At 39.5% G+C, this 26072-nt stretch overlaps 1 protein-coding gene across 16 annotated transcripts in view; it reads left to right on the forward strand.

Annotated features, from left to right (window-relative positions):
* Positions 1-26072, forward strand: part of DPY19L1 (dpy-19 like 1) — a 282848-nt gene that overhangs the window by 84014 nt on the left and 172762 nt on the right. For 12 of the 16 annotated variants that reach the window (XM_021079309.1, XM_021079315.1, XM_021079319.1 and 9 more), the window contains exons 17-24: positions 1310-1334; positions 2406-2525; positions 3946-4120; positions 5160-5259; positions 6752-6877; positions 15484-17326; positions 19484-19554; positions 20871-20960. In XM_021079309.1, coding sequence (XP_020934968.1) covers positions 1310-1334; positions 2406-2525; positions 3946-4120; positions 5160-5259; positions 6752-6877; positions 15484-15640 — 703 coding nt within the window. In that variant the 3' untranslated portion in view covers positions 15641-17326; positions 19484-19554; positions 20871-20960. Of the gene's footprint in view, positions 1-1309; positions 1335-2405; positions 2526-3945; positions 4121-5159; positions 5260-6751; positions 6878-15483; positions 18310-19483; positions 19555-20870; positions 20961-26072 lie in introns of those variants that run through there. The other 4 variants (XM_021079321.1, XM_021079324.1, XM_021079325.1 and 1 more) reach the window with 4 other exon arrangements.

The raw sequence follows: 26072 nt of genomic DNA on the forward strand, positions 1-26072 counted from the left end.
CCATGAGGCTGTGCCGTGTCTGTCTCACTGCCTGAAATGCTCTTCCCTAAAGGATCCTCAGGCTCAAACCCTCAGTTCCTTCAGGCCCAACTCAGAGGTCACTTAGTCGGTAACCATATGTATAGTCACACGTATATACATATGTTGCTGGGTGCAGCTGCATCTTTTGCCGTGTTTCCTTTTTCCCCACAGTGTTTATCTCCAATGTGATGTGTGTTTATTTCCTTCATGTTTCTCTTCTTCAACTTATGAAAGCTCTGTGAAGGCACAGGTTTTCTCCCATCTTGTTTACTGCTATACCTCCAGTGTCTTCAGTGCTCAACGAAATTGAGTGGGTGGATGGATTTGTACCCTGTACTCCTCAAGGGTTCATTTTAGTAGGGAGAGACAGATGACAATCAAGTAAACCAGTAGGTGAACCTTTTGTTTTCTATGAGAAGATAAAACAGGGAAATGGAATAGGAGTGAGCAAGGAAAGGGACACTGAACATGGAAGCTGAAATCATGAAATTAGTCTAGCATGACTGGGGCACAGAAATGAAGAGGAAATGTGATAGAAGATGAGTTTCAAGGATGAGAAATGGGGGCCAGGTTAGGATAGTAAGGATTTGAGAGTTGATTCTAATTATACACCCTCCCCCCCTCAGCAGGGGGTGACAAAAACCTTGGGAAGTTTTAAGTAAGGGAGTGGCATGTCTGGATTCCCATTTTCAAAAGGTTGCTCTAACTGCTCTGATGAGAATCAACAGCAGGTGGGGTGTGGGAAGGGAACTGGAGTGAGATGGGAGGATATGTGGGCCTCAAAGCACGGATCCTTTCTTAGGAAATTAAAACTCTCAAGCAAGGTGAAAGATAGCATACGTGACTATTTTTATGTTTCAGAACTGCTGCTGAAGAAAATCTTGTATGTGGCTTCCTAAATTGTCTCCGCAGTAGTGATAATTTATGGGGGAGCTGAGGGACCCCTGGGGACAGGAGGAGGGTTATGGGACTGTGAAGCCTTCAGCATTCCTTTCACTCGCTGCTTGGCCAGGATGTTACCAGTGAGGTATGTTGTGTGGCAGCCAGGGAGCCGTGCTGGCCTGATAATTATTCATGTAGTCAGATTTGTAGGATATGCAAGATAAACTGTCTTCAAAGATTGTAGCACCGATTTTGGTTTATAACTTTTAGTTGTTTTGATTTACATGTATGTGTCCTGGGGGAATATTATAGAAGTTGTAAAACTCACATTTCTAAGATAAAAATGCGCATTATTGAAGTAAGTGTTTCAAGTGACTCAATAGCAATATTTCATTTTTCATTTCAGAAAACACCAGTTTGATCATGGAGAGGTAAAGACTTAATATCACCAAAATTTACCTTATTTTAATTTGGGCTTTTCTAGTTCCATTTTCTGACTTTAATGGTAATTGTCATTAATCATCTTTCAAAATAGCTTGTATGTGTTTTTACTACAAACATTCATTTGTTAAGACAGCTGAGAAGGAAACTCATGTGGGCTGCTCTGACCATCCTCACGGTAATAGCCATTCACTGCTGGAGCCCACTTGGAGTATCTTTCCTCTCTGCTCGCCCTCCCCTGAGGCCTCAGAGATGTGACTGACTGCTGTTCCCGTCTCTGTCAATTCAAGCCATGTTTTTTGTTTTTGACAATAATTGACATATGTTAGTTTCAAATGTACTTAATGATTCAAATTTCCATACATTGTGGAATGATCACCACAGTAAGTCTAGTTAACGTCTGTTACCGTACATAATTACTCAGATTTTTTTTCTTCTTCTTATGATGAGGGCTTTTAAGATCTACTCTCTTAACAATGGCGCAATGACTGTATTTCATATTTCCACATGGTGTTGATGGCACTTCTGAGGTGGAGTTTTGGGATCCAAAATAGCAGTTATTTCTCTTGACCACTTTCCTGCCTCATCTGATGGTAGCGCCAAGGTATATTTAGAAATGTGGGCTTTATTAACTACAGGCTTGATTCTAAGCAGAATTATAAAACCACTTGCCTTAGGGACTTTATAGTTTTAGCTCTCTAATAAAATGGAGAGTTTGAAAGTAGATTTTAAGACTTGTTTATTTCAGAAATCAAAATTCTTTTGCTGAGGAGTCACCACTGTGGCACCATAGGTTAAGAATCTCACTGCAGTGGCTCGGATCACTGATCCCCAGCCCAGCACAGTGAGTTAAAGTGTTGCCACAGGTTTGGCGTAGGTTGCAGCTGTGGCTTGGATTCAGTCCCTGGCCCTGGAACTTCTATTTGCCGTGGGTGCAGCCATAAAATTAAAAATATATATTGTTACTGAGAAAAAGTCCTCCTTTCTGTATATTCACCAATTTCACACCATATTCTTAAGCTTCGTAAATAGGAGTAAAAATTATTTTCTCTTTCTTTCAGCTGGTTTATCATGCATTGCAACTGTTAGCATACACAGTTCTTGGTGTTTTAATTATGAGACTAAAACTCTTCTTGACACCACACATGTGTGTTATGGCTTCCTTGATCTGCTCAAGACAGGTGAGATGCTTGTTATGCTGGCATTATAGGTGCTATGGTAATTCTACTCCAGCCTTTGTTATTGAGTGGCCCTAAAATAATATCGAATTACCCAGAGTTCTTTAAATTGTTATTAGCGTTCTTCATGATTTTGTACTAATCTTTCCTAAAGGGTAAGGGCCAAAATGGAATCATTTATCTTTTACATTCCTAAAAATACAACAAACATTCAGTCAGTGTAGGCTGAATTCATGAGTGATAACTACAGATGTTGATAGAAAGCAGAGCTTAGTTAAGGACATTTTTTTTTTTTTTTGACGTTCATATCACAAAGAACCTTAACAATTGATTTCAAGTTATCAGTACATTCAAATTATCTGTTCTTTAGTATCAAACTTAAAAATGTTTTTCCATTTATTTGAGTGTCCATTCATAGGCACACCCCTAACTCTTTACTTTTTAGTATTTAGTTTAGGCCATCTTTGTTATGTGAAGGTTTTTTTTTTTTTTTTTCCTAGATATCTGTCTCCTTGTTCTGTGTCCACAGATTGATGCTTCTATATAGGGTCGCTTTTTCATTAATCAACTAGCCAAGGTGCAGCAGCGTTACTTTTTTTAAATTGAGCAAATATTTACTAAGCCTCTGTACCGTGTTCCAGGCATGAGGGGGTAGAGTGGTAGAGAGAAAAATCAAAAAGCAAAAGTGGATATATGCCCTTAAAATACTTGATATCTAGCTCTACAGACATGCAGAGAAACAGTACTAAGGAGAGGACAACAGAGACAAAGTCTTGTTAGTGAGAGTGGGCTATTCGAAGATGGAGAAAAGTAGTCCACCTCAGGGTTCCCAGTCAGATCTTGGTATTACATTAAGGATGCACTGCTTTCCAGAGGCTAACTGGGGTGTGCGGCCCCTGTTCCTGACTCCTCCAGGCTGGGACAGGAAGAGGGTGATGAGAAGCCTCTCACCTTAGATCCCACCTGCGGCGTGACAGATGATAGAGAAGTACTGAGCCTTGCCCCAGGCGGGCTTCATAGGTGTGGGACCTCTGTGATCGCACAGGGGCTACACTCAGAAGCCCTCTGCACCTAGATTGATGCTCTGCTGCTGCTGTTTTGAACTTCTTAATAATATTTAGTAAGGAAGCCACATTTTTATTTTGCACGAGGTCTGGCAAATTATGTAGGTAGGCATGACCTTACCCAAATCTGGGAGTAGAGAGAAAAAGTTGAGAGAGTGTCTTAAATCAGGTCTCACCTGTGTAAGGCTACTGGTAGAATTCTTTTGATCCCTCTGATTATCGTTTCTAGAACTTTTCTTTAGAATAATTAATCCTTTATCTGGGATTGTAGCAGAGACTTCTCTGGGGAGAACTTTTGCTTATTGGATACAAGATGCTTTGTACTAACAATTATCAATACATTCTTAATTCGATTTCAGCTGTTTGGATGGCTCTTTTGCAAAGTACATCCTGGTGCTGTTGTTTTTGCTGTGTTAGCCGCAATGTCAATACAGGGTTCAGCAAATCTGCAAACCCAGTGGAATATTGTAGGGGAGTTCAGCAATTTGCCACAAGAAGAACTTATAGAATGGATCAAATATAGTACTAAACCAGGTAAAAAATAAAAGTTATATTATTTTAGCTATGGTTTTCTTCACAATTTTATATACCACTGCAAAATCTTAGGTTAGGCCCAAGTTACTTCCAGTGGTCTTAAATCTTTCTAAGTCCTGCTTCTAGATTTTCCAGAAAAAGATGCCAGTCTTTCTTCCATGGCTTGCGAAGGAAATGTTACCCATGTTTTCTTAGTCACTTATTTATCTATTTTTGATAAATTCTATTTTTTTCCAAATGTCTTCAGAGTTTTACCTGGCACAACTTTTAAAATAATTTATGTTATGCTTATTTTCCTAATTTTTTTTTTTTTTTTGTCTTTTTGCTATTTCTTGGGCTGCTCCTGCGGCATATGGAGGTTCCCAGGCTAGGGGTCGAATCGGAGCTGTGGCCGCCAGCCTACGCCAGAGCCACAGCAACGCAGGATCCGAGCCGCCTCTGCAACCTACACCACAGCTCACGGCAACGCTGGATCCTTAACCCACTGAGCAAGGGCAGGGACCGAACCCGCAACCTCGTGGTTCCTAGTCGGATTCGTTAACCACTGCGCCACGACGGGAACTCCTATTTTCCTAATTAATTTTTAATCTTAGATCTTTACATTCCTTCTTGAAATGAACTCATGAAATGTGATATTTTATTCATGTATAGAAAGGGAGATTTCATTGTCATCTGAGCGTCAATTATTAAATCATCTTCTAGAATTCCTTGGTGCTATAAAACTTCCCTAGTCAATTTGTTACTTCTTTCCTAGAAGAAGGAAAAGATATTAAAAACAAGCAATCAAAAGAAACAGAAATCCTCATTAATGAAATAGATGATGAGACTCTTATCTTCCAAGGAAGAATAGTTTACCCCAGCTTGGTTGTTGACTGCCATTTTATCAGCCACCCAACTTCATTCTGGTTCTGCCATTGAATCTCTAAGTCATAAGATGGGCTTCAGCTTTTTCTCTTGGAAAGCAATTGACCTGACCAGAAGGAGACTCCTTGTCACACTCACCAAGTCTCTTCCTAAGACCTTCCTCCCTGCTTTGCAGATGCAGTGTTTGCAGGTGCCATGCCCACAATGGCAAGTGTGAAACTCTCTGCACTTCGGCCCATTGTGAATCATCCACATTATGAAGATGCAGGGTTGAGGTTAGTACACAGTTATCCCAGCGTTGAAAGCAGATATTTCATACAGATAGAGACTGAATGAGGGAACCAGCAAAATAACGAGTTTTCAAGAAGGATATGGTGAACTATGATTTACAGAATTAGGGGATAAAAAATGCTTAAGTAAGATGGCTGAGTTCTGTATAAACTGTAAGTATCCATAGGACAATAAAACTTCAGCCTTTGGTTATCTTCTGTCCTAGGCAGCAAAAAGATATCATACCATGTCTGTTTTCCATGGCTGTTAGCAGACAGCTCTGTTAACAGAGCTCCAAAACTCCCAGGTCCTTATAAGTTACCCAGAAGATTCATTAGCCTATAGTTTTTAGTAAGGTTTTCTTATAGGCTTATAGGATTTTATTAAGATTTTCTTATAGAAATTCAATTCTTTCTTAAATTCTGAGGAGTCAGTCGAAATGGAATCCCATTCAAAGAGAGTTTTCTGATTTCGCTGCTACAGCCTGCTAGAATAATCCTGTGTTGTGTTTTTTGTTTGTTTGTTTGTTTTTTTACTATCTTCTTCCTAAGTTAGAGTGTTGTGTTCTCTTTGAAAAGGAAATAGATTTAATTTCGATGCAATTTCTAGGTTGATCAGCTATTCATTCCTAAGTATTTGGTAACTCCTATTAATATTTTATTTTGTGTAACAATGGGACAGACCTTTTATAAAGGAAAAGATTTTTCATTAAAAAATCAATTTTAGCAGCCTAATTTCCAGAGCAGTTGTGTTAAATAAGTTTAGGGGTTTTTTTTACTTTGTTTTGTTTATTTTGTTTTTTTTGTTTTTTTGTCTTTTTGCCATTTCTTGGGCCTTACCCGTGGCATATGGAGGTTCCCAGGCTAGGGGTCGAATTGGAGCTGTAGCCACCAGCCTACGCCAGAGACACAGCAATGCGGGATCCGAGCCGCATCTGCGACCTACACCATAGCTCACGGCAATGCCGGATCCTTAACCCACTGAGCAAGGGCAGGGATCAAACCCGCAACCTCATGGTTCCTAGTCGGATTCGTTAACCACTGCACCACGACGGGAGCTCCTTGTTTTGTTTTTTTAAAGTTGGAAATAAAGTGGAGAGCCATTTAATGCTAATTGTTGGTTATCAAAGTTGGGACTCTTGCAGCTTTAAAGTAGTCCTATTGATGTGTTTGTGTAGCTCATACTCTTATGTGTGATAGAGTGATAGAGAATTTATAACGAAACAAACAGGCAAACAAACCAAAAGACTACATTTGGAAATGAAGGGATTCATTAAACTTAACCTTTTCTCCCAGGACTCTTGAGCTACTTCTGCCTTTTTTGATTGTCTTCCCCAGTGGCCCTTAGCAAGAACTCCTGTGTAGACTGTTCTCTTGACCTGATTCTTCTGTAGAGTCCTTCTCCTAGTCCCATTAAGTGCTTTTTTTGTCCAAAAAGGTTGATTTTGGACTTTATTTTAATCTTGGAAATCTTCTGCCCAATTATTTTTCTTTAAAGAGCCAGAACGAAAATAGTATATTCAATGTATAGTCGAAAAGCAGCTGAAGAAGTGAAGCGAGAATTGATAAAGTTACAAGTGAATTATTACATTCTGGAAGAGTCCTGGTGTATAAGAAGATCCAAGTGAGTACCCAACACAATTAGTATCTTATATTCATAAGACATTAAAGTTAATTCAGCCTCATGGCAAGTGCTTTCCTAGTTAATTGTGTCAGATGTATGTGAAAGTATAAGCAGAGGAAACTTTTTTGATTATTACTTGGAGTTTTTTCTAGTCATTTTATCATGATTTGCATGTGCACATTACCTTAAAAGTCTTGGCACTTACTGATAATTTCCCAAATTGTATTTGCTTTTGATGTTTGTTGTTTTTTTGGAAACACTTTTATTTAAAGTTGAATGTATTTTCTTTCAAAAGGCTTGCAGAGTCTGAAACCAAATAACTGAGTCTCATTATGATGACAACAGCTTTGTCCATACCGTTTCTCTGCACCATGCCACATCCTGTGATAGATGGGAGCCTCCCAGCTTCACCTTAGAGTGAAACTTTTCTCTTGCTGTTTTTGCATCTTATTGGAGCGGGGAAATAATTGACTTTACCGTGACCCATATTCTCTAGGGTATATAGTTTTAAAAATCATTTTCACACTAAGCAGAGTATAGCAACAACAATTAGTAAGATTTTCAAAGCAAATGGGAATTCTGAAGTTGGCAGTTTAGAAATGGTGCCTTTGGATGACAGCTTACTATTAAAATACCAAAGCATTCACTCCAGGAGAAGCACAGAAAGGAGTAGTTTTATCAGAAATCATGGATAATGTATGGAATACTATTATTTTTAAAATTCTCACTACTCTTTAACAGAAGCCTTCAGGAGATTGCTGTATATGTGCTTTAATCATACTCATTCACCTTGTATTTCAGTGATACACAAGGGTGGTAAGACAAAATGATTAAATATTGACTCAGGAGTACAAATAGTGCTGTGATACAGTATCTATCAAGCATTGCCCACAAGGAAACTGAAACAATTGTTTGAATTTATTTATTTATTTATTTTTAATTTTTTTGTCTTTTTACCATTTCTTGGGCCACCCCCTCGGCATATGGAGGTTCCCAGGCTAGGAGTCTAATCAGAGTTGCAGTTGCCAGCCCACACCAGAGCCACAGCAACACAGGATCCGAGCCGTGTCTGCGACCTACACCACAGCTCACAGCAACGCCGGATCCTTAACCCACCGAGCAAGGCCGGGGATCGAACCCACAACCTCATGGTTCCTAGTCGGATTCATTAACCACTGCGCCCCGACGGGAACTCCATGAAACAATTGTTGATTGTGGAATGATTTTCCAGTGCATATGTCCCAAGTGATTTGAACTTAATCAATCTATAGAAAATATTACTGTTCTTAGAATCATAATTTCCAAAATGCTTTAAGTCCTTATGAATGTATGAGTATAGATGAAATTTGTACATAGCCTTTAACTTTGTTATATAAATTTTGGAAAAAAATCATGAGCATCTCATAATAATTTGATGAGGACATTGTAATAAGTGAATGATGGGCTGACATTTGCAGTCAGAAGAACTCAGTTTCTAGGCAGAGATTTCCAGCAGCCTTCGAATTTTCTTTATAGCCCCAGAGATCACTCTCCAACTCTCCAGGTCAGCGCTGCCAGTGTAAGACACCTGTAGGTTATCAGAACATAAAAATTACTTTGCGGTCTTTTTTCCCCCAGCGTAATGATGAACTTTGGTTGAGGATTCTTCATTTTTTCCTGGACCCCTGCATAGTATTTTGAAATTGCAGAGGCTGCAGTATTTTATTCTGAGATGCTGATGGAGCTCCTTGGATTGCATAGCTGTAGTAGTCTCATGTTCTGATGGGTAGAGCACTGGTTTTTGTACACAAGAAGGGATCAAAAGACAAATTTAGGAAGTGTGGCAATAAATCTTGCACACTAAACAAAGTCAGCAGTCAATTAACTGGCTTCCTCTCTCTTTTTTTTTTTTTGCTTTGTAGGGTCACACCTGCAGCATATGGAAGGTCCCAGGCTAGGGGTCAAATTGGAGCTGCAGCCAGTGACCTATGCCATAGCCACAGCAACACAGGATCCGAGCTGCGTTCTGTGACCTACACCACAGTTCACAGCAACACCAGATACCTAACGCACTGAGCAAGGCCAGGGATCGAACCCACATCCCCATGGTTTACTAGTAGGGCTTGTTGCCACTGAGCCACAACAGGAACTCCTTAACTGACTTCTGATTACCTTCTTTTAGAGCTCACAGGCACTCAGACTGAGAGTTGGGTGGGGAGGAGGATGTGCTGGATTTCTCTTCTGGACCTTCAGCTGCCCTTGCTGTGTTTGTTCCAGCAGAGGTGGAGAAGGGGGGAAGGTGAAGAAGTGGCTTTCTCTCATCTGGTTTCCTCACTTAGTAACTAAAACAATGCCCTCCATCCACTACACGATTTAAGTCAGACTGATTATAAGTCTCAGGAAACCTTAGACAGCGCCTCTGCTTAAACCTTGAAACAGAACACAGCTGTGCTTTCTGTTGTGACAGAAGAGCAAATGGAGGACTCAGAAGAGAAAAGGGAAGGACTGATATTCAGCGCTTGCCTCTGCAGTAAGAAGAGCTGAGTTTCTGGACAGGGCTTTCCACCAGCATGGGGATCTTCTTTATTGCCTTGGCCCTTGCTCTCTAATTCAGTTGTGCTAGCCTGAAACAGCTGTGTGTTACTGGAAAAGAAAAATGTGTCAGAACAACGGCAGCAAATAGGGGATTCAAGTGGGAGAATGAAGGAAAGAAGGACTAATGTCCATCTGGAGCCTAAACTATGCTCTGTACCTTGGTGGGCACTGTATTCAGGTGCTGTCATTGACAGAGTGGCTTAATTGTACACCTGATCATTCCATAACTACTTGGAACCTGTGTTCAGATACAAGGATGAAAATACACCCAGTGCAAGTTGTAGATGAGCTTTTAATGAACTACTTTTTTTATTCTCAGTTCTGTGCTTTCTTTCTCATTAATTTCCATAATAGAGTTGACATAAAATTAAAATAAATTCAGAAGAAAATTACTCAGATTTTCACTAATGCTATTTTAAACATGTAGCTGGCTGGCCTGGGGAAATGTCTAGAAGCTCAAAAAAGGACTGAAGGGTGTTAAACTGAGAGCTCACAGACAGCTCTTTGCCCTCTTCTTTCCCTGGAAGCAGTTGACCTCAGGAGCTGGATAGTTTTCTACCTCCTGTATTATCTCACTCTCTAATACCACTGGCCCACAGTGTAGTAACAGTTTGGCCTTGGCATATGTGAGAAAATTAAAAGGTAGAAAACCCGGGCCCAGTCATATCTTCATACATTGGTAAAATCTGGTCTCAATGAGGGTGTGCACCGAATACTCTTTGCAGAAACACTCATTGCTGATACCTTTTGGGGAGGTAATTTGATAGAGGCAAAGTGAAATTTGTATAGCCTTTTGATGTAATGATAGTGCTGCTTTTAGAAGTTTAGCTTGCAGAAGATACAGGCACAAAATTTTTTACATCAGCATTGTTTTATAATGACAAAATGAGAAACAATTAGAATATCTGTCCATAAACAGTGGTTAAATAATACATAGAAGTGCTAGCACCTATTAAAAAGAATAAAGTAGATACTTTAGCAGATGGAACAGTAGCCACTTTTTATTGCTAAGTGAGGAGTCCCAGATTAATCTCATTTTTATAAAAGCAACCCAGGAGCATCTGTGTATATAAAAATGTCTGTGCCTGTGTTTTTGTGTGCTTGTATGTCTGCACGTGGATAAAAAAGATCTAGCAGAATATATGCTGATTTTTTTTTTTTTTACAGAAGCCACCTCTAAGAAACAGCATTGGGGGTGACTGGGACTTTCACTTATTCCTTTTGATAGGTTCTAATTTTGCCACCTTTTGGGTAAAGGTTCCTTTTAAATTAAAGATGTTACTGAAAAGGAGAAAGCATGAGCATTCCTGTCAATGTGCTTACCTCATGGTGGAGAGCAGGGGAGTGGGGCTGCCATTGGGAAGAAAAGGGACTTGTTGGAAATAGTTTTTGCTCTTAGAAAGAAAAGTGAAGCAAACATAAGCTATTGTCAAATCTCTGTAATTTTCTTTTTTTTTTGCTTTTTAGGACCATACCCACAGCATGTGGAGGTTCCTAGGCTAGGGGTTGAATCGGATCTGCAGCTGCCAGCCAGCCACGCCACAGCAACACAGGATTCGAGCTGCGACTGCGACCTACACCGCAGCGCATGGCAGCGCTGGATCCTTAACCACTGAGTAAGGCCAGGGATCTCACCTTTGCCCTCATGGCTGCTAGTTGGATTTGTTACCACTGAGCCACAGTGGGAACTCCTGTTTTTTAACATTAATAAAAAATACAAAAATTATGAAATTCCTTTCATCTTTTTTGTCTTCGTTGGTATTTTTGGAAGAGTCCAGGCCATTTATCTTGTAAGAATGTCCCACATCAGGATTTGTCTAATTTGTTCCCCATGATTAGATTCGATTTGACACAATTTGGCAAGAATACAACATAGGAGGTATTAGGTACTTTCTGTTATGTTGTTTCAGGAGGTACATGTCACTTTGTTCTGTTATTGATAATGCTAAGTTTGGTCACTTGATTAAAGTGTGTCCCACAACCCTCTCCATTTTGAGAAGACAGATCTTCTTTATAATCAATAGCCTTTCACCATGTGGTTCTTGTATCCACTTCTTAGGCTTCCATGAATCAGTTATTACATTGGTGATTGTAAAATACTTAGGTAATAAAGATTTGAAAGTAACATATCAGTTACTGATTAATGGGATAAGAACGGATTTGGTAAATAATAAATGCTCATTTTGTGTCTGTGTCACATTTTGGTAATTCCTGAAATATTTAAACTTTTATTTTTACCATATTTATTCATATTTATCATAGTCATTTGTGATTAGTGATCTTTGATATTACTATTGTAATTGTTTGGGGGCACCATGAACCCCACGTAAGACAGCGAACTTGGTGGGTAAATACTGTGTGTATCTTGACTGTTCTACCAACCAGCCATTCCCCCATCTCTCTCCCTCTCCTTGGGCCTCCCTGTACCTTGAGACACAGGCCAACTTATAACCCTTCAGTGGCCTCTTAAGTGTTCAAGTGTAAGAAGGAATCCCATGTCTCCCACTTTATTTTGTTTTATTTTTTTGCTTTTTAGAGCTGTACCTGCGGCCTATGGAGATTCCCAGGCTAAGGGTCAAATCAGAGCTATAGCTGCCGGCCTATACCACAGCCACAGCAACACAGGATCCCAGCTGTGTCTGTGACCTACACCACAGCTCACAGCAACACCAGATACTTAACCCACTGAGCAAAGCCAGGAATCAAACCTGCAACTTCATGGTTCCTAGTCAGATTCATTTCCGCTGTGCCTTGATGTGAACTCCCCATGTCTCTCACTTTAAATCAAAAGCTAGAAGTGATTAAGCTTAGTAAGGAAGACACATTGAAAGCCAAGATAGGCTAAAAGTTAGGCCTCTTGTGCCAAACAGTTAACCAAGTTGTGAATGCAAAGGAAAAGTTCCTGAAAGAAATGAAAAGTGCTACTCCAGTGAACACATGAATGATAAGAAAGTGAAAACAGCCTTATTGCTGATAGGGAGAAAGTTTTTGTGGTCTGAACAGAAGATCAGACCAGCCACAATATTCTTAAGCCAAAGCTTAACTCAGAGCAAGACTCTTAACTTTCCTTGGATCTTTGAAGGCTGAGAGAGGTGAGGAAGATACAGAAGAAAAGTTTGAAACTAGGAGAGGTTGGTTCTTGAGGTTTAAGAAAAGAAGTCATCTCCATAGCATCAGAGTATAAGGTAAAGCAGCAAGTGCTGATGTAGAAGCTGCAGCAAGGTATCCAGAAGATCTAGCTAAGATCAGTAATGAATATTGCTAGAGCAAACAACAAATTTTCAGCACAGATGACTGTTGGAAGAAGATGCCATCTAGGACTTTCATAGTTAGGAGAAGTCAACATTTGGCTTCAAAGCTTCAATGAAAAGACTGACTCTTGTTTAGCGGCTAAAGCAGCTGGTAACTTGATGTTGAAACCAGTGCTCATTTACCATTCCCAGAATCCTAGTGCCCTTAATAATTGTGTTCAGTCTCTTCTGCCTGTGCTCTATAAATGGTACAACAAAGCCTGCATTACAGTACTTGCTATGTGAAGTCTGCTGTTGAGACTTTGCCCAGGAAAAAAAGATTCAATTCAAAATAAGACTGCTCATCGACAGTGCACCTGATCACCCAAGAGCTCTGATGTCTGCAAGGAGGTCAGTGTTGTTTTCATGCCTGCTGACACAATATCCATTCTCCAGCCCATGGATCAAGGAATAATTCCAATTTCCAAGTCTTATACTTTAATAAATATATTTTATAATAGCTGCCATAGACAGTGGTGATTCCTCTGATGGATATGGGCAGAGTCAATTGAAAACCTTTTTGGAAGAGATTCTCCATTCTGAGTGCCGTTAACAATATTTGTGGAGTTCCTGTCATGGCGCAGTGGTTAATGAATCCAACTAGGAACCAGGAGGTTGTGGGTTCGATCCCTGGCCTTGCTCAGTGGGTTAAGGATCCGGCGTTGCCGTGAGCTGTGGTGTAGGTTGCAGATGTGGCTCAGATCCCGAGTTGCTGTGGCTCTGGCATAGGCCTGTGGCTACGGCTCCAATTCGACCCCTAACCTGGGAATCTCCATATGCTGCAGGAAAAAAAAAAAAAAAAAGAAAAGAATATTTGTGATTCTGGGAGTTCCCATCATGGCTCAGGGGTTAACGAATCTGACTAGGCATGATGAGGTTTCGGGTTCTATCCCTGGCCTCGCTCACTGGGTTAAGGATCCGGCATTGCCGTGAGCTGTGGTGTAGGTCGCAGACGTGGCTCGGATCCTGCATTGCTGTGGCTGTGGTGTAGGCCGGTGGCTACAGCTCTGATTGGACCCCTAGCCTGGGAACCTCCATATGCCAAGGGAGCAGCCCTAGAAAAGGCAAAAAGACCAAAAAAAAAAAAAAAAAAAAGTAATATTTGTGATTCCTGGAAAGAGGTCAAAATCTCAACAGCAGTTTGGAAGACGTTAATTCCACCCTCATGGATGATTTTGAGGGATTTAAAACTTCAATGGAGGAAATAACTGCAGATGTGTTGGAAATAGCAAGATAACTAGAATTAGAAGTGGAGCCTGAAGATGTGACTGAATTGCTACAATCTCCTGATAAAACTAATGGATGAGGAATTACTTCTTAAGGATGAGCAAGAGAAAGTAATTTTTTGAGATGGAATCTACTCCTGACTAAGATGCTGTGAAGATTGCTAAAATGGCAACAAAGGATTTAGAATATTAAATAAACTTAGTTGATAAAGCAGCAGCAGGGTTTGCGAGTATTGATTCCAACTTTGAAAGAAGTTCCTCTGTGAATAAAATGCTATCAAATAGTATTGCATGCTACAGAGAAATTATCCATGAAAGGGAGGACCAATCCATGGGCAAACTTCATTATTATCTCATTTTAAGGGCCCTTCCACCAGCAAAAACAAAAAGGAAGCCTTATCACAGAAGGTTCAGATGATGATTAACATTTTTTTAGCAATAAAAATTTCTTTTTTTTCCTTTTTGCTTTTTAGGGCTGCATCTGCAGCATATGGAAATTCCCAGGCTGGGGGTCCAATTGGAGCTGCAGCTGTCAGCCTACTCTACAGCCAGGGAGCGTAGGCCAGGGATTGAACCTACATCCTCATGGATACTAGTTGGGTTCCTTACCACTGAGCCATGACAGGAACTCCCAGCAGTAAAAACATTTTTAAGTTAAGATATGTAATTTTATTGCACAGTTAATAAACTTCAGTATAAACATAACTTTTATGTGCACTTGGAAACTAAAAAATTCATTGCAATACTTGCTTTATTGTGGTGGTCTGGAACCAAGCCCATGGTCTCTCAGAGGTGTGCGCATGTAATTTTCTGCATCAGTATCTTAACCTCTTGCTGTGTGCTGGGCATGCTGCTAGGTACAGTCTCTAATTCCCTGTTGTCAGTACTTCCCATTTACAAGTATGGAGAGTGAGGCTGAGTGAACTGTCCAATAGTGCATTCTTGCTAAGTAGATGAGACAGAATTTAACTGAGATCTCTTAACCCACTACCTGAATTTACATACATTCTATGTCTTTCTTTATAGTCACCTGTGCTGTGTTCACCTTGTTCTAAAAATAATTTACGATGGAGTTCCCGTCGTGGCGCAGTGGTTAACGAATCCGACTAGGAACCATGAGGTTTCGGGTTTGGTTCCTGCCCTTGCTCAGTGGGTTAACGATCCCGCGTTGCTGTGAGCTGTGGTGTAGGTTGCAGACGCGGCTCGGATCCCGCGTTGCTGTGGCTCTGGTGTAGGCTGGTGGCTACAGCTCCAATTGGACCCCTAGCCTGGGAACCTCCATATGCCGCGGGAGCAGCCCAAGAAATAGCAAAAAAAAAGACCAAAAAAAAAAAAAACAAACAAACAAAAAAAATAATTTACGATAGCTTACATAAATATAAATAACCATGGTAGGATTTTTCTTTAAAGTAAGTTGAGAAAAATGAAATGAGAGCAGTCATGAAAGGTGTGCTCTGTTTTATCTGCCATTATATAATGCACAGTGATTTTTAATTTTGCATGTTAATTTCCCTAGGCCTGGTTGCAGTATGCCCGAAATCTGGGATGTGGAAGATCCTGCTAATGCTGGGAAACCTCCCTTATGTAACATCTTGGTGAAGGAGTCCAAGCCTCACTTCACCACTGTATTCCAGAACAGTGTTTACAAAGTCTTAGAAGTTATAGAGGAATGACCGCTGCCTACAGAGAAGTCCACCAGTAATGGTTTTCCTGTTTTGCTAGTAACTCATGCCTTGTTTTTAATTCAGATCCCCAAAACTTTCGTAGGCAACTGTTTTCAAATGGAAAACGTCTTATTTGGTCAATTCGAATGTCATCCTGATTGTAAAAATACTTAAGCCTTTATCAGTTGGTTACTGTTTCAGTGCAGCCCTTAAAATTTGCTATGCAAATGAGTACATGCTTGTACTTGACTTAAATATTTGTGCTAAAGTGAGCAAAGCTCGTGTATTAAAAAATATGATGGGTCGTGGAAAGGGTGATATGAACATAGAGTCAATTCTGAGCTGCGTAGGGGCTGCTTTTACAGTTCATGGACTATCGATGCCCCTTGCTTTTTTTCCTACCTTTTGCTCTTGTTTTGTGAACATTTCAGTGATTATTGTGAGCCCCTGTTGTCAACCTCAGTGAGAGTAGATGGGGCAGATATGGGTATTTGCTATGGAGAATTATCTGTTTATTCCACTTCACATTCCTATGCACTCTGTTGCTTGGGTTAATGAAGCGTTTTCTGCTCATTATTAATCCAGACTCTTGGATGTAGTGACTAGGACCAAATTCTTGTAACTACCAGTCATGTGGCATTAGAGTGTGTGTGTGTGTGTGTGTGTGTGTGTGTGTGCACGCACACGCATGTGCTTCTGTCTCTTTCCCAACATTCTTTGTCTGTTAAGTGTTGTTCACTTATTTAGTTGGTTAACACGTACTTATTCTTGGTTTAAAAAATTTAATGACAGTTGTGTACTTTTCTCATTTTTGGTATTATTCAAATGTTTATATTTTAATACCTTTAAGCCACTTAAAATTTTTCATGTATAATTGTAGTTTTAAGAAAAACTATTTTGAACAACCCTAAATATAATGCATCTAGAAACTAATGTATATTTGAGTAGACATAATTTATAGTGCAACTGTAGGCTATAGTATATGGTAATTTTTCTTTTATTATTAAGATACAATAAAGTATGACTAATTTTTCTGTCAAACAAGTAAATGAATAATGTTAAGTGAGTGAGGTTTTTATATTTTACTTTTAAAATTGCCTGTCTTTAATAAGACAAAGCCTTAAGCCTTATGTTATAATTTGGGTTCCAAAAACCATCATTTCCGTATGAGGAGTGAATATATTCAGGCTTCTCTACTTCTTTTCTTTCTTGTTTATTTTTATTTTGAAAAATTTGCAAACTTGCTTTAAATTCTTAGTATGAATTGTTGTTTCTTAGAAGTTAATTTGTGTGAAATGAGATTCTTCAAAACAGTGAGTCCTCATAGTTCTGAGGAATGGCTCTAAGATATAACGTTCTAAGCAAACCGTGACTCTGGCAGATTACACATTTAATTACACAGTGTTCTCTTTATTAACCACAGGCAGATTAACCTCATTGTGGATTGTCCTGGAGACCTGAGTCCTCAGGGACGGTTTCCAGTGCCCGCTCCGGGGAGCCACTGAAGAGCTGTTCTCTTTCTGCCTTCTCACCAGAGCCCAAGGACAAGCCTGGTCTGGGGGAAGAAGCATTAGCTTGCTTAGAGCAGACAGCTGCCGAGACAGCCTGGGCTGAGGAGTGTGCAGCCCCCCGCCTGCCCAGAGCCCGCCTTTCCCAGGGAGCCTTCTCCTGGCCTGAGATTGTCAGTGTCTTCAGGTGCCTGCCCCTCTTTCTCACTTGCTGGGTGACTTATTTCGTGGTCTTTTGCCAGTTGCAGAAAACAGGGAAGCATCTGGGGAGTTGTGGATTAGGAGTGGAATTTGAGCGGTGATGCAGAAATGCAGAAAAATGGCAAGTGGGCACTCGAGGCCAAGGAAGATTAAGAGTCACCACAGGCAGGAAGGGGGAAGTGTGTGTTCTGCTTTATTTGCCATTGTTTCTCACCTACATGTGTTTTGTACATCCAGCAGTTACAATTTTGAAAAACTTTAGTTTTAAAGTTATTCTTTATTCTTCCCACCTTTCAGTAATTCCCTTCCCAGGAAGTTCACATGTAATGGTTTGAAATTTATATAGGAAAAGCATTAAAATACTATTTTAACTGTTTCATATGCTAGGAAAAGATAAAAATAGTCAAATTAGTTTTTTTTTTTTTCCAGAAGACGTCTTTTGTAACAGTATTTATTAATGTAACTCCACCAGCAAGCTATGATTATATTTTAGGCCAGTCAGTTTAGAACAGAGGCCTTGGGCTACACTGCACACTCAGCCTTGGTCACATCTGGTACAGCCGGTGCTGTAGATTATATATATCTTTTATGGCAACATAGAGTAGTAGTAGGTTCGATATACACGACAAAACAGTATTAAAGCTCAGTATTTTATGCATTTTTAGCATTTAAAAATATTTTTGCTTTAGTGTGAAGAAGGTTAAGGATGGACTAGGTGGTGATAAAAATAGCTTTTGCTATGATAGTAAAAAAAACAAAGTTGGGGCAGTATTTCTATAAAAAGATAAGCCTCTAAAAGTGCTTAGCAAAACAAGTGTAGTGTTAAAATAGGACAATGATATTAAGGAGAAAATGAAAGGATGTGTCAAGAATAAAGTGATAATGCATAGGGGTATTGTATTTTTATGAATTTTATGCCAGTTGTTTACATGTACTATGTATGTTAAATAAAAAAGGTCATGAAAAATATGGAAAGTGTTTTTTTTTTTTTCCATTGTTATCTTCATTTCCTCCTTGGCTGTGGACATGTTCAACTTCATTCTGTAGTCAGATAACCAAGAATTGGTTTGGGGCAGATTACAGTCCTCAATGAAGGGGAAGGGTTAAAGGACCATGAAACGACTTGGTCCTTTTCATTAGTGATGATTCTAGGGATGGAGGGTCCCCATACTCTTCTTATATTTATGGCATTACACACTTAGATTACTTTATCATTTACACCAAGGGACACAATCACTCTTTACAGCCATATTTTCAAGATAATTGCCGGAAAAGCTTTTTCTCATACATTAAAGCACAGTTTGGTCTTAGAACATTTCCTCAATTACAGCTCCATGTATTTACTTGATATAAGCATCAACTTAAATTTTTTTATCTGCTTGGAAGAAAGACAGTTTAGCTTAATTCATGTTTGTATAATTTTTTTTACATAGTAACACCTTCACTCTCTGACCTCTTGAAGGATAGTGATTCTCAAATTTAGTGTGCATCAGAGTCACCTGGAGGCCATGTTCAAACAGATCACTGCACCCCTCCACAGAGTCGGTGGCAAAAGTGGTGCTATGGTCTGAGTGTTTGCGTCCCCGAAATTGATATGTTGAAATCCTGTCCCCCAAGGTGATGGTACTAGGAGGTGGGACATTTGGGAAGTGATTAGGTTGTGAGAATGGAGCTCTCATGAATGGGGTTATGAAAGTGCCGTTATAAAAGAGGCCCAAGAAAACTCCCTTATCTCATCCACCATATGAGGTTACAGCCACAAGGTGCCATCTATGACCTAGGAGGTAGACTCCCACCAGACCCTGAATCAGCTGGCACCTTGAGCTTAGACTTGCAGTCTCCAGAATTGTAAGAAATAACTTTCTTTATTAAGATACATGGTTTGTGATATTTTGTTATAGCAGCCCCAAATTAATTAAGTCAAGTAGGGTCCCAGAACTGCATCCTAATCAGTTCTCAGATGATGCTGATGCTCTTCCTGCAGGGGGTATACTTGAGAGCCACTGCTCTAATGGATAAAACTATCTGGAATACTGGCCTCTAGGGGGCGCTCCATTCCTGACAGCACTAATCCCACCAAAACAGGCTAGAGGGTCCCTATACTGGGAACTGAATTTTACGGAGTCCTTTCTTTGTCTCTTAGGGAGCATGCTTCAGTGGAACTTGCAAGGAGCAAGGAGCAGATAAGGTGATTTTTAACCAAGAACAGATAAGGTAATTTTTAACCAGACACTAATACAGCTCACTTGTATTGTCTTTGCTAAATAGATGAGTTATGGATCATTTAAGTATTTTGAACTTGTAAACTAGACTGAGCTTAGACCTGTCTATTTTCAGTTCAGAACTGGAAAAAGAAATCCTTTGAGGTCGAACTTAACTTTTGTAAAATTACATTGTCTAGAAGAAAATAGATAAATTCAGTGATGTGTGTGGATTTTAAAACTTCATTTTCCACTTTATTACTTTTGTTTGGCTCCAGAAATCTTCAGGCTTTTCCCCCTATTAGAGAGCAGTTGAGGATCAGCTCTGGTTCACAGATCACCTGTTTCTCACTTCTGCCTTCCCTTTCTCCTTCCCCAAACTAGAAGTTTCTAATTTAAATCAGTGAAATTGTTCCCTGTGCAGAAAGAGAAGAACTGCTTTTTTTTGCCTTCTCTAAGGCTGCTCCCGTGGCATGTGGAGGTTCCCAGGCTAGGGGTCCAATCGGAGCTGTAGCTGCCAGCCATGCCACAGCCACAGCAACGCGGGAGCTGAGCTGTATCTGCAGCCTAAACCATAGCTCATGGCAACGCCAGGTCCTTAACCCACTGAGCAAGGCCAGGGACCAAACCCGCCACCTCATGGTTCCTAGTCAGATTCGTTAACCACTGCGCCATGACAGGAACTCCAAGAGGAGCTGCTTTTAAACTTCATTCTATTCTTGAATTGGTCTTTATTTCACAGTACTGTATTAGTACAAATACGTCAAAGTTAAAAAGGACATTAAGGTATGGAAAAGTCTTGACAACTCTTTCCTCTTAGTCTTCCTCCCACGAGAGAGATTTTAAAATTGTGAATGAAGTGTAATAGTTGAAATTTTTTCTTAAGATTTTGAAGCATTGTGGTGTAATTAAAAGGTAGACTTTTTCTTTTTGCAACGAGATTAAGATAGTATTGACAATGGCTCTGCTTTCAGAGCAATGCTTTCTGTACTCAGATATCTAACCCTCAATTCTAATTACTTTAAATAAGAAATGCATTTTCAAAATGATTTTCAAATAAATAGTAGTGCTACTGAGTATTTTTATGCAGGTATGTCCTTTTTAATTCAGCATAATATAATTTAATTGATTTTTTAAAAGTACCTGGGCTTTTTTCTCCCCTGTATACAAACTTAATACCTTGAAAGAAAGTTGAGTGTAGCAAAAATTAAGCTCATTTCATTGTTATGCCGATGCTCTTCAAGCTTCAGCCCTGAGGCATTTCTAGAAATGTAGAAAGAAATGAAAATAAGAAATTGGCATCAAGCCATGAAAACTTTCTCTTTAAAGGTGCCTGAAGGCCAGCTCACGTGTCTGTGTCTGCCTGCCTTGGTGATGATGCCCTGCTCTTTGGCCAGGCCCCTCAGGTCTGCACTCAAGGTATCTGCTTATTGACCAGAGTCCTCTTGCCCTGAAACATCCTCTTCCTAGAAAGTGCAATTTGTTAATCCTTCTGACGCTTTAAATCTGAGATGAATTTGGCTTTTCCTAACAAAGATCCCTTAGGCAGTCATCCTCAGACTTGTCTGTACATTGGGAATTGTTTGCAAATCTTTGAAAATACTGAAGCCTTTTACCCATCTCCACAGATTGGGATTTAATCAGTCTACGGTGTGTCCTAAGATTTTGAACTTTAGAAAAGGCCTAAAGACATTTTAGAGCCAGGCCTCCCTGCCTCACATCTGGATGTCCACCATGTCTCTGCCCAATCAAATTAGAAATGGTTAAGCATGTTTCTCATATACACTCCCTTTTATCCGTAATGATTGACCATTGGTACTTTATTGATCATGGTACTTAGTGTTGAGTAGACTTGCTAAGGTAAGAATTCTGTGTTCAGTTAAAGATAACCGATATAGTGGGTATGGGAAGGGGGAGAGTGGCAGCCTTCCCATAGGGACCACATATTTGTAAACCAAATAGTTACCTTGTATTTGTAAACTCTGATTTGAGTGCCATTGAGAAATGGGGATGTAGCAGCCACCCCCCCCCAAAAAAAACCCCAAAAGTTACTTTAAAAATCACTCTGACAATTTAATATTAGTTGTTTCTTCTCTTTGCTGATTTTTTTTCTTTTACCTGGAATATGCTTTCTTGATCAGTTTTCAAGATGCAACTCAACTCCAAGGTCACCTCCTCTGTGAAGCCTTCCCTAAATGCCTACCCCTTTGCTGAGTGAACTTCCCCTATTGTCCACACTCCTATAGCACCTAAATTCCACACATGTAACATGACTTTTTTCTCCTGCATTGTGTCCTTTTAGACTGAACCTATGTTACTCCATTCCAAATCCATAGTGTCTCCTAGCACAGTGCCTAGCAAGAAGTAATTCTTAATGATTTTTTTAAAAAACAAACCATACTTACTCAAGAATGCAATAAATTCTAGATTTCACTAATTTTTTTTTCCCCCGACTGGAATAAATGAAGGGTTATGTATTCCAGCTATGGTGATGGAATAATAAGGAAATGCAGGATCTCTTCAGATGAGATTAATAGCTTGTATAGGAGAAAAAAACTTTCTTGATAAACAGCTAAACAAAAATTAACATCATAACGTATCCTAACTAGCTACCTTTATACATTCAGAAGTGGCCAGAAACCAGATAACTGTTGGGAATCAGTATGGCAAAGCTGGATAGGTCTGCCTCCAGAGGAAGGACTCTCACAGGCCTGGTTTAGGTTGGGTGGCTCAGGACACTATGATGGCCAGTCCTGAGCACATTCACTGCTGGCCAGGAAGCAAAGAACTCTGATTAGGAATTTGGTTAAAGTCTTGGAGGAGAGAATTCCCAAAGGTTGGTAAGAGACTCATGCTGTCACTAGATGAGGATGTTAGGCCAAACAGATGATAGCAGTCATACAATTAATGTTGTCATAATTGAGACAACTGAATTGGAATCCTGGATCCATTTTTTACAGTCTCTGTGAGATAAGACATATTTCTTAATTTGGGAATCCATCTTCTTGTCTTTAAAAATGAGGTACCTTCTAGGGTAAAAACAGGAGAACTAGACAAATCCACAAACACAATGTTAACATACCTCTCTTGGAAACTGATGTCATAAGCAGGCAAAAAAGTCACTAAGGAAATACATGATTTCAGTAGTGAGGAAAGTAATCTTGATTTAATGGTTATGTGTGAAACAATGGAACCAAGCAAATGAAGAATACATATTCTTTTCAAGCATGTGGGACATTTCCAAGAACTGACAAAGCATGAACTCTAGGAAGTAATGGATTTTTTTTGTCTGTTTAGTTCACTGAAGTAACCCAGGCACCTAGAAGAGTACTGGCATACATGGGTGCTCAGTATCTGTTGAATGAATAAGGTCATCCTGCATGGAGCCAAATAGTGATTCTCAAAAAATTAATAATTATAATCCTTTGTTAGAAACAAATATAACATTGAAAAAAAAAAAAAACAAACTTTTAAATGATCCGTGAATCAAAGAAGAATCTATGATGAACTCTTAAAGAAAAAAATAGAACAATGATATACCATAAACTGCTTGTGGTGGGTAATTAAAGCAAATCCAGATAGAAATATACTTTTTCCCTATTGGTCTAAAATGTACATATTAAAATAAAAATGAATTCAAATATTGATATCAGGAATATATACAAAAAGCAACAGTATACACCCTCTTCCAAAATGAAGGAAATAGAACTTGATAAAACAGAAAACAAAAACTTTAATAAAGCCAAAGATGATTATTTGAAATAACTTTGAAAAAAGGCATAAAAAATTAGGAATGGCAAATAACCAAAGCCATAGAGCGTAAGCAGAGGAGGATGTTTTGAACAACTTTGTGAATAAATTTGAAGACTCAGATAAGTGGTTAAATTCATACAAAAATATAGCTGATCCAAGAAGAAATAGAAATTAGAAACAATCTTATCTCTAGCAAAGAAATTGAATTAGTAATTTTTTTAAAAAAAATCTCCCCTCAAAGGAAACAATTCAGAGTTTTACAAGCCTCTTCTACTAAATATTCAAGATACTGATTATTTCAGTATTGTGCAAACACCCAAAGTATAGGAAATAAATCTCCAGTTTTTAGGTGACTGTAACATTAAACACAAAGGGCAGAGTGGGGTTAATGCAGCAAAGGAAAATTACAGGTCTGGTACATTTGTGAACAAAGATGCAAACAAGAACCTAGGAATCAATTGAGCATAAGATGGAAAAATACTACTTCATCTCAAATTGATCTATGTTTTAATCAACATTCCAATAGGACTTTTTATAGAGCTTGACAAGCTGAATGTAAAATTTTTATGGATGAATAATCAAGACAAATTTGAAGAAGGTCGTGATAGGGGCATTTTTTCCCTACCATCTAGAAAGATTTATCACAACAGCTGTAAAAAAATATTGGCACAGGGATATGGAAATTGACTAATAGCTCAAAACAAACGTGTGTTTATTTAATAAGTGAAGCTAGCAGTTGGTTATATGAAAAACAAATTGTTTCCCTACCTTACATCATACATTAAAATAAAATTCCAAGTAGATGAAAGACCTACATATGAGAGATAATACTTTAAAACCTGGAAGACAATATAGGGTAATATCTTTATATCCTTAAAGAGGATTTTCTCAAAAAGGACTTTCAAAAGCCCAACGCTAACTGTAAAGGAAAGGATCAATTTATTCCTTATGTTATGGTTAATAACTTCTATTCACTAAGAGGAGTAAGAAAGTGAAGCAAGCCATGATGTGTAGAAGATAATTGTGACTTGGATACCTGATGAAAGATTAGTAAGAAAAATCCAACCTATTCATAATCAGGGAAATGCAAAATGAAACCACAGTGACAGCATTTATAACTCACAACATTCATTAAAATTTTCAAGGACTAGGAAAAGGCAGAGACAGCATAAGTCTTCACTCCCAGTGGAGGGTAACTCTTTTGCAAATAAATAGCATTTCCTGATAAATTTGAGATTATATATACCATGACTCAGCTTCTCCACTCCTTAGATTTATGCCCCGGAAAAATTCCTACACACGTGCATCAGGGGACATGTCTAAGAAGTTCACTGCCAAGGGTTCATAAAAACAGAGAACCTGGTGAGATCACTTGCAGGTGTGTCTGGAGTAAACAGAGGACCAGGTAAAGACTCTGAGTCGTATAGTCATCCAGGGCCCTATTGAATATGTTAAACTATAAAACAGCTATAGGCAGCAACACGGAAGACTCAGGAAATACTGATAAGCCAAAAAAAGCAAAATCTAATTTGTGAGTTCCTTTATAGAAAGTTCAGTAACGTAAAGTTAAATAACATAATTTTAAGGGATTAAAATATGGTTAAATATGAAGAAAAGCAAGTAAAATTAGATTGGCAGCTCTCAGAGGAGAGGAGGCACACAGGGGCCTTCAAAGGTCATGTGATCTTGAAAGTTGGGTGGTGGGTATACGGATGTAATTTCACTCCAGTTGTTTATGCATATTTTGTAATTATTCTCCAACAAATATTCAATGTTGAAAAAACCCATAGACACTTTCAGATGCTAATATGCAATGAAAAGAGCAACCCACAGTAGGTGTGGCAGGGGGTTGAGAGGAAATCCTCAGTCTCTCCAGCAATCACAGTTTCTAGCTAGTATTTCCCTTGGTGCCTGGCACGTGATGTTCCCTCAGTTCAATGCAAAGGGAGCAGTGGGAGCAGGGAAATAGGCATCTCTTTTGAAAAGGCCAGCAGCAACCACTTAAGATGTTAAATTGTGTTACCAAACTCAGATCCAGCTGCTCACTGCTTAACAATCTGAGAGGCAGTGTTGGTGGAAAGGAAATTTGCTTTTGCGCAGAAAGCGGGAGATGAGGGCAGAAGGCGGAACCGTGTCCCCCAGGAACCAACTCCGAAGATTCTGCTTGGCCAGGCAAGTTTTAAAGGGAAAGGGGAAGCCGCTCAGTTAATCTGAGACAGGGGTCAGAGGTGTTGCCGTCTCCTTCTGCGCGTCTCCGTGCACAGGCCCCTCCACTTTTTGTGATCTTGTTCACACAGTTTGTTGGCAGGATCACTGCAGGGGAAGCTAGGGTCTGGTTATCTGTTAATTACTTAATCTTCATCTCTCCTTCTTTGATTTTTGGAAAGAACCAACACGTTAGGCCAGGTGGTGTGTAATGAAAGATTTGAAAAGTGTGCTTGGGTTGGAGACTAGCAGAGCAGGGAGGGCCTGGTTCAGGTTTAGTTACATTGTGGCTTTGCTAACTAGGCCAGAGGGAGTTCCTGCTGAGGGCAGTTATAGGATCTGTGAAACAACTCAGGAATGGATATCTGAGGGTGAGTCTGCGACTCTATTGTCCTAATCATTAACTGCTTCTGCCTGCTCTGTTTTTGACTCAGGGAGGCCTGTGAGGTCAGTTTTTTCACAAGGGGCAGGGAATATGGAGGGGCTGTTGTACTTGGTGGGCGGGGGGGGGGGGGGGGGGGGGCCGCTACAGGGTTCTGCTTGTTCTGAAACCACAGCCTGTTAGAAGAAAGC

This window comes from Sus scrofa, chromosome 18 (genome assembly GCF_000003025.6).
Source record: "Sus scrofa isolate TJ Tabasco breed Duroc chromosome 18, Sscrofa11.1, whole genome shotgun sequence".
Lineage (NCBI taxonomy): Eukaryota > Metazoa > Chordata > Mammalia > Artiodactyla > Suidae > Sus > Sus scrofa.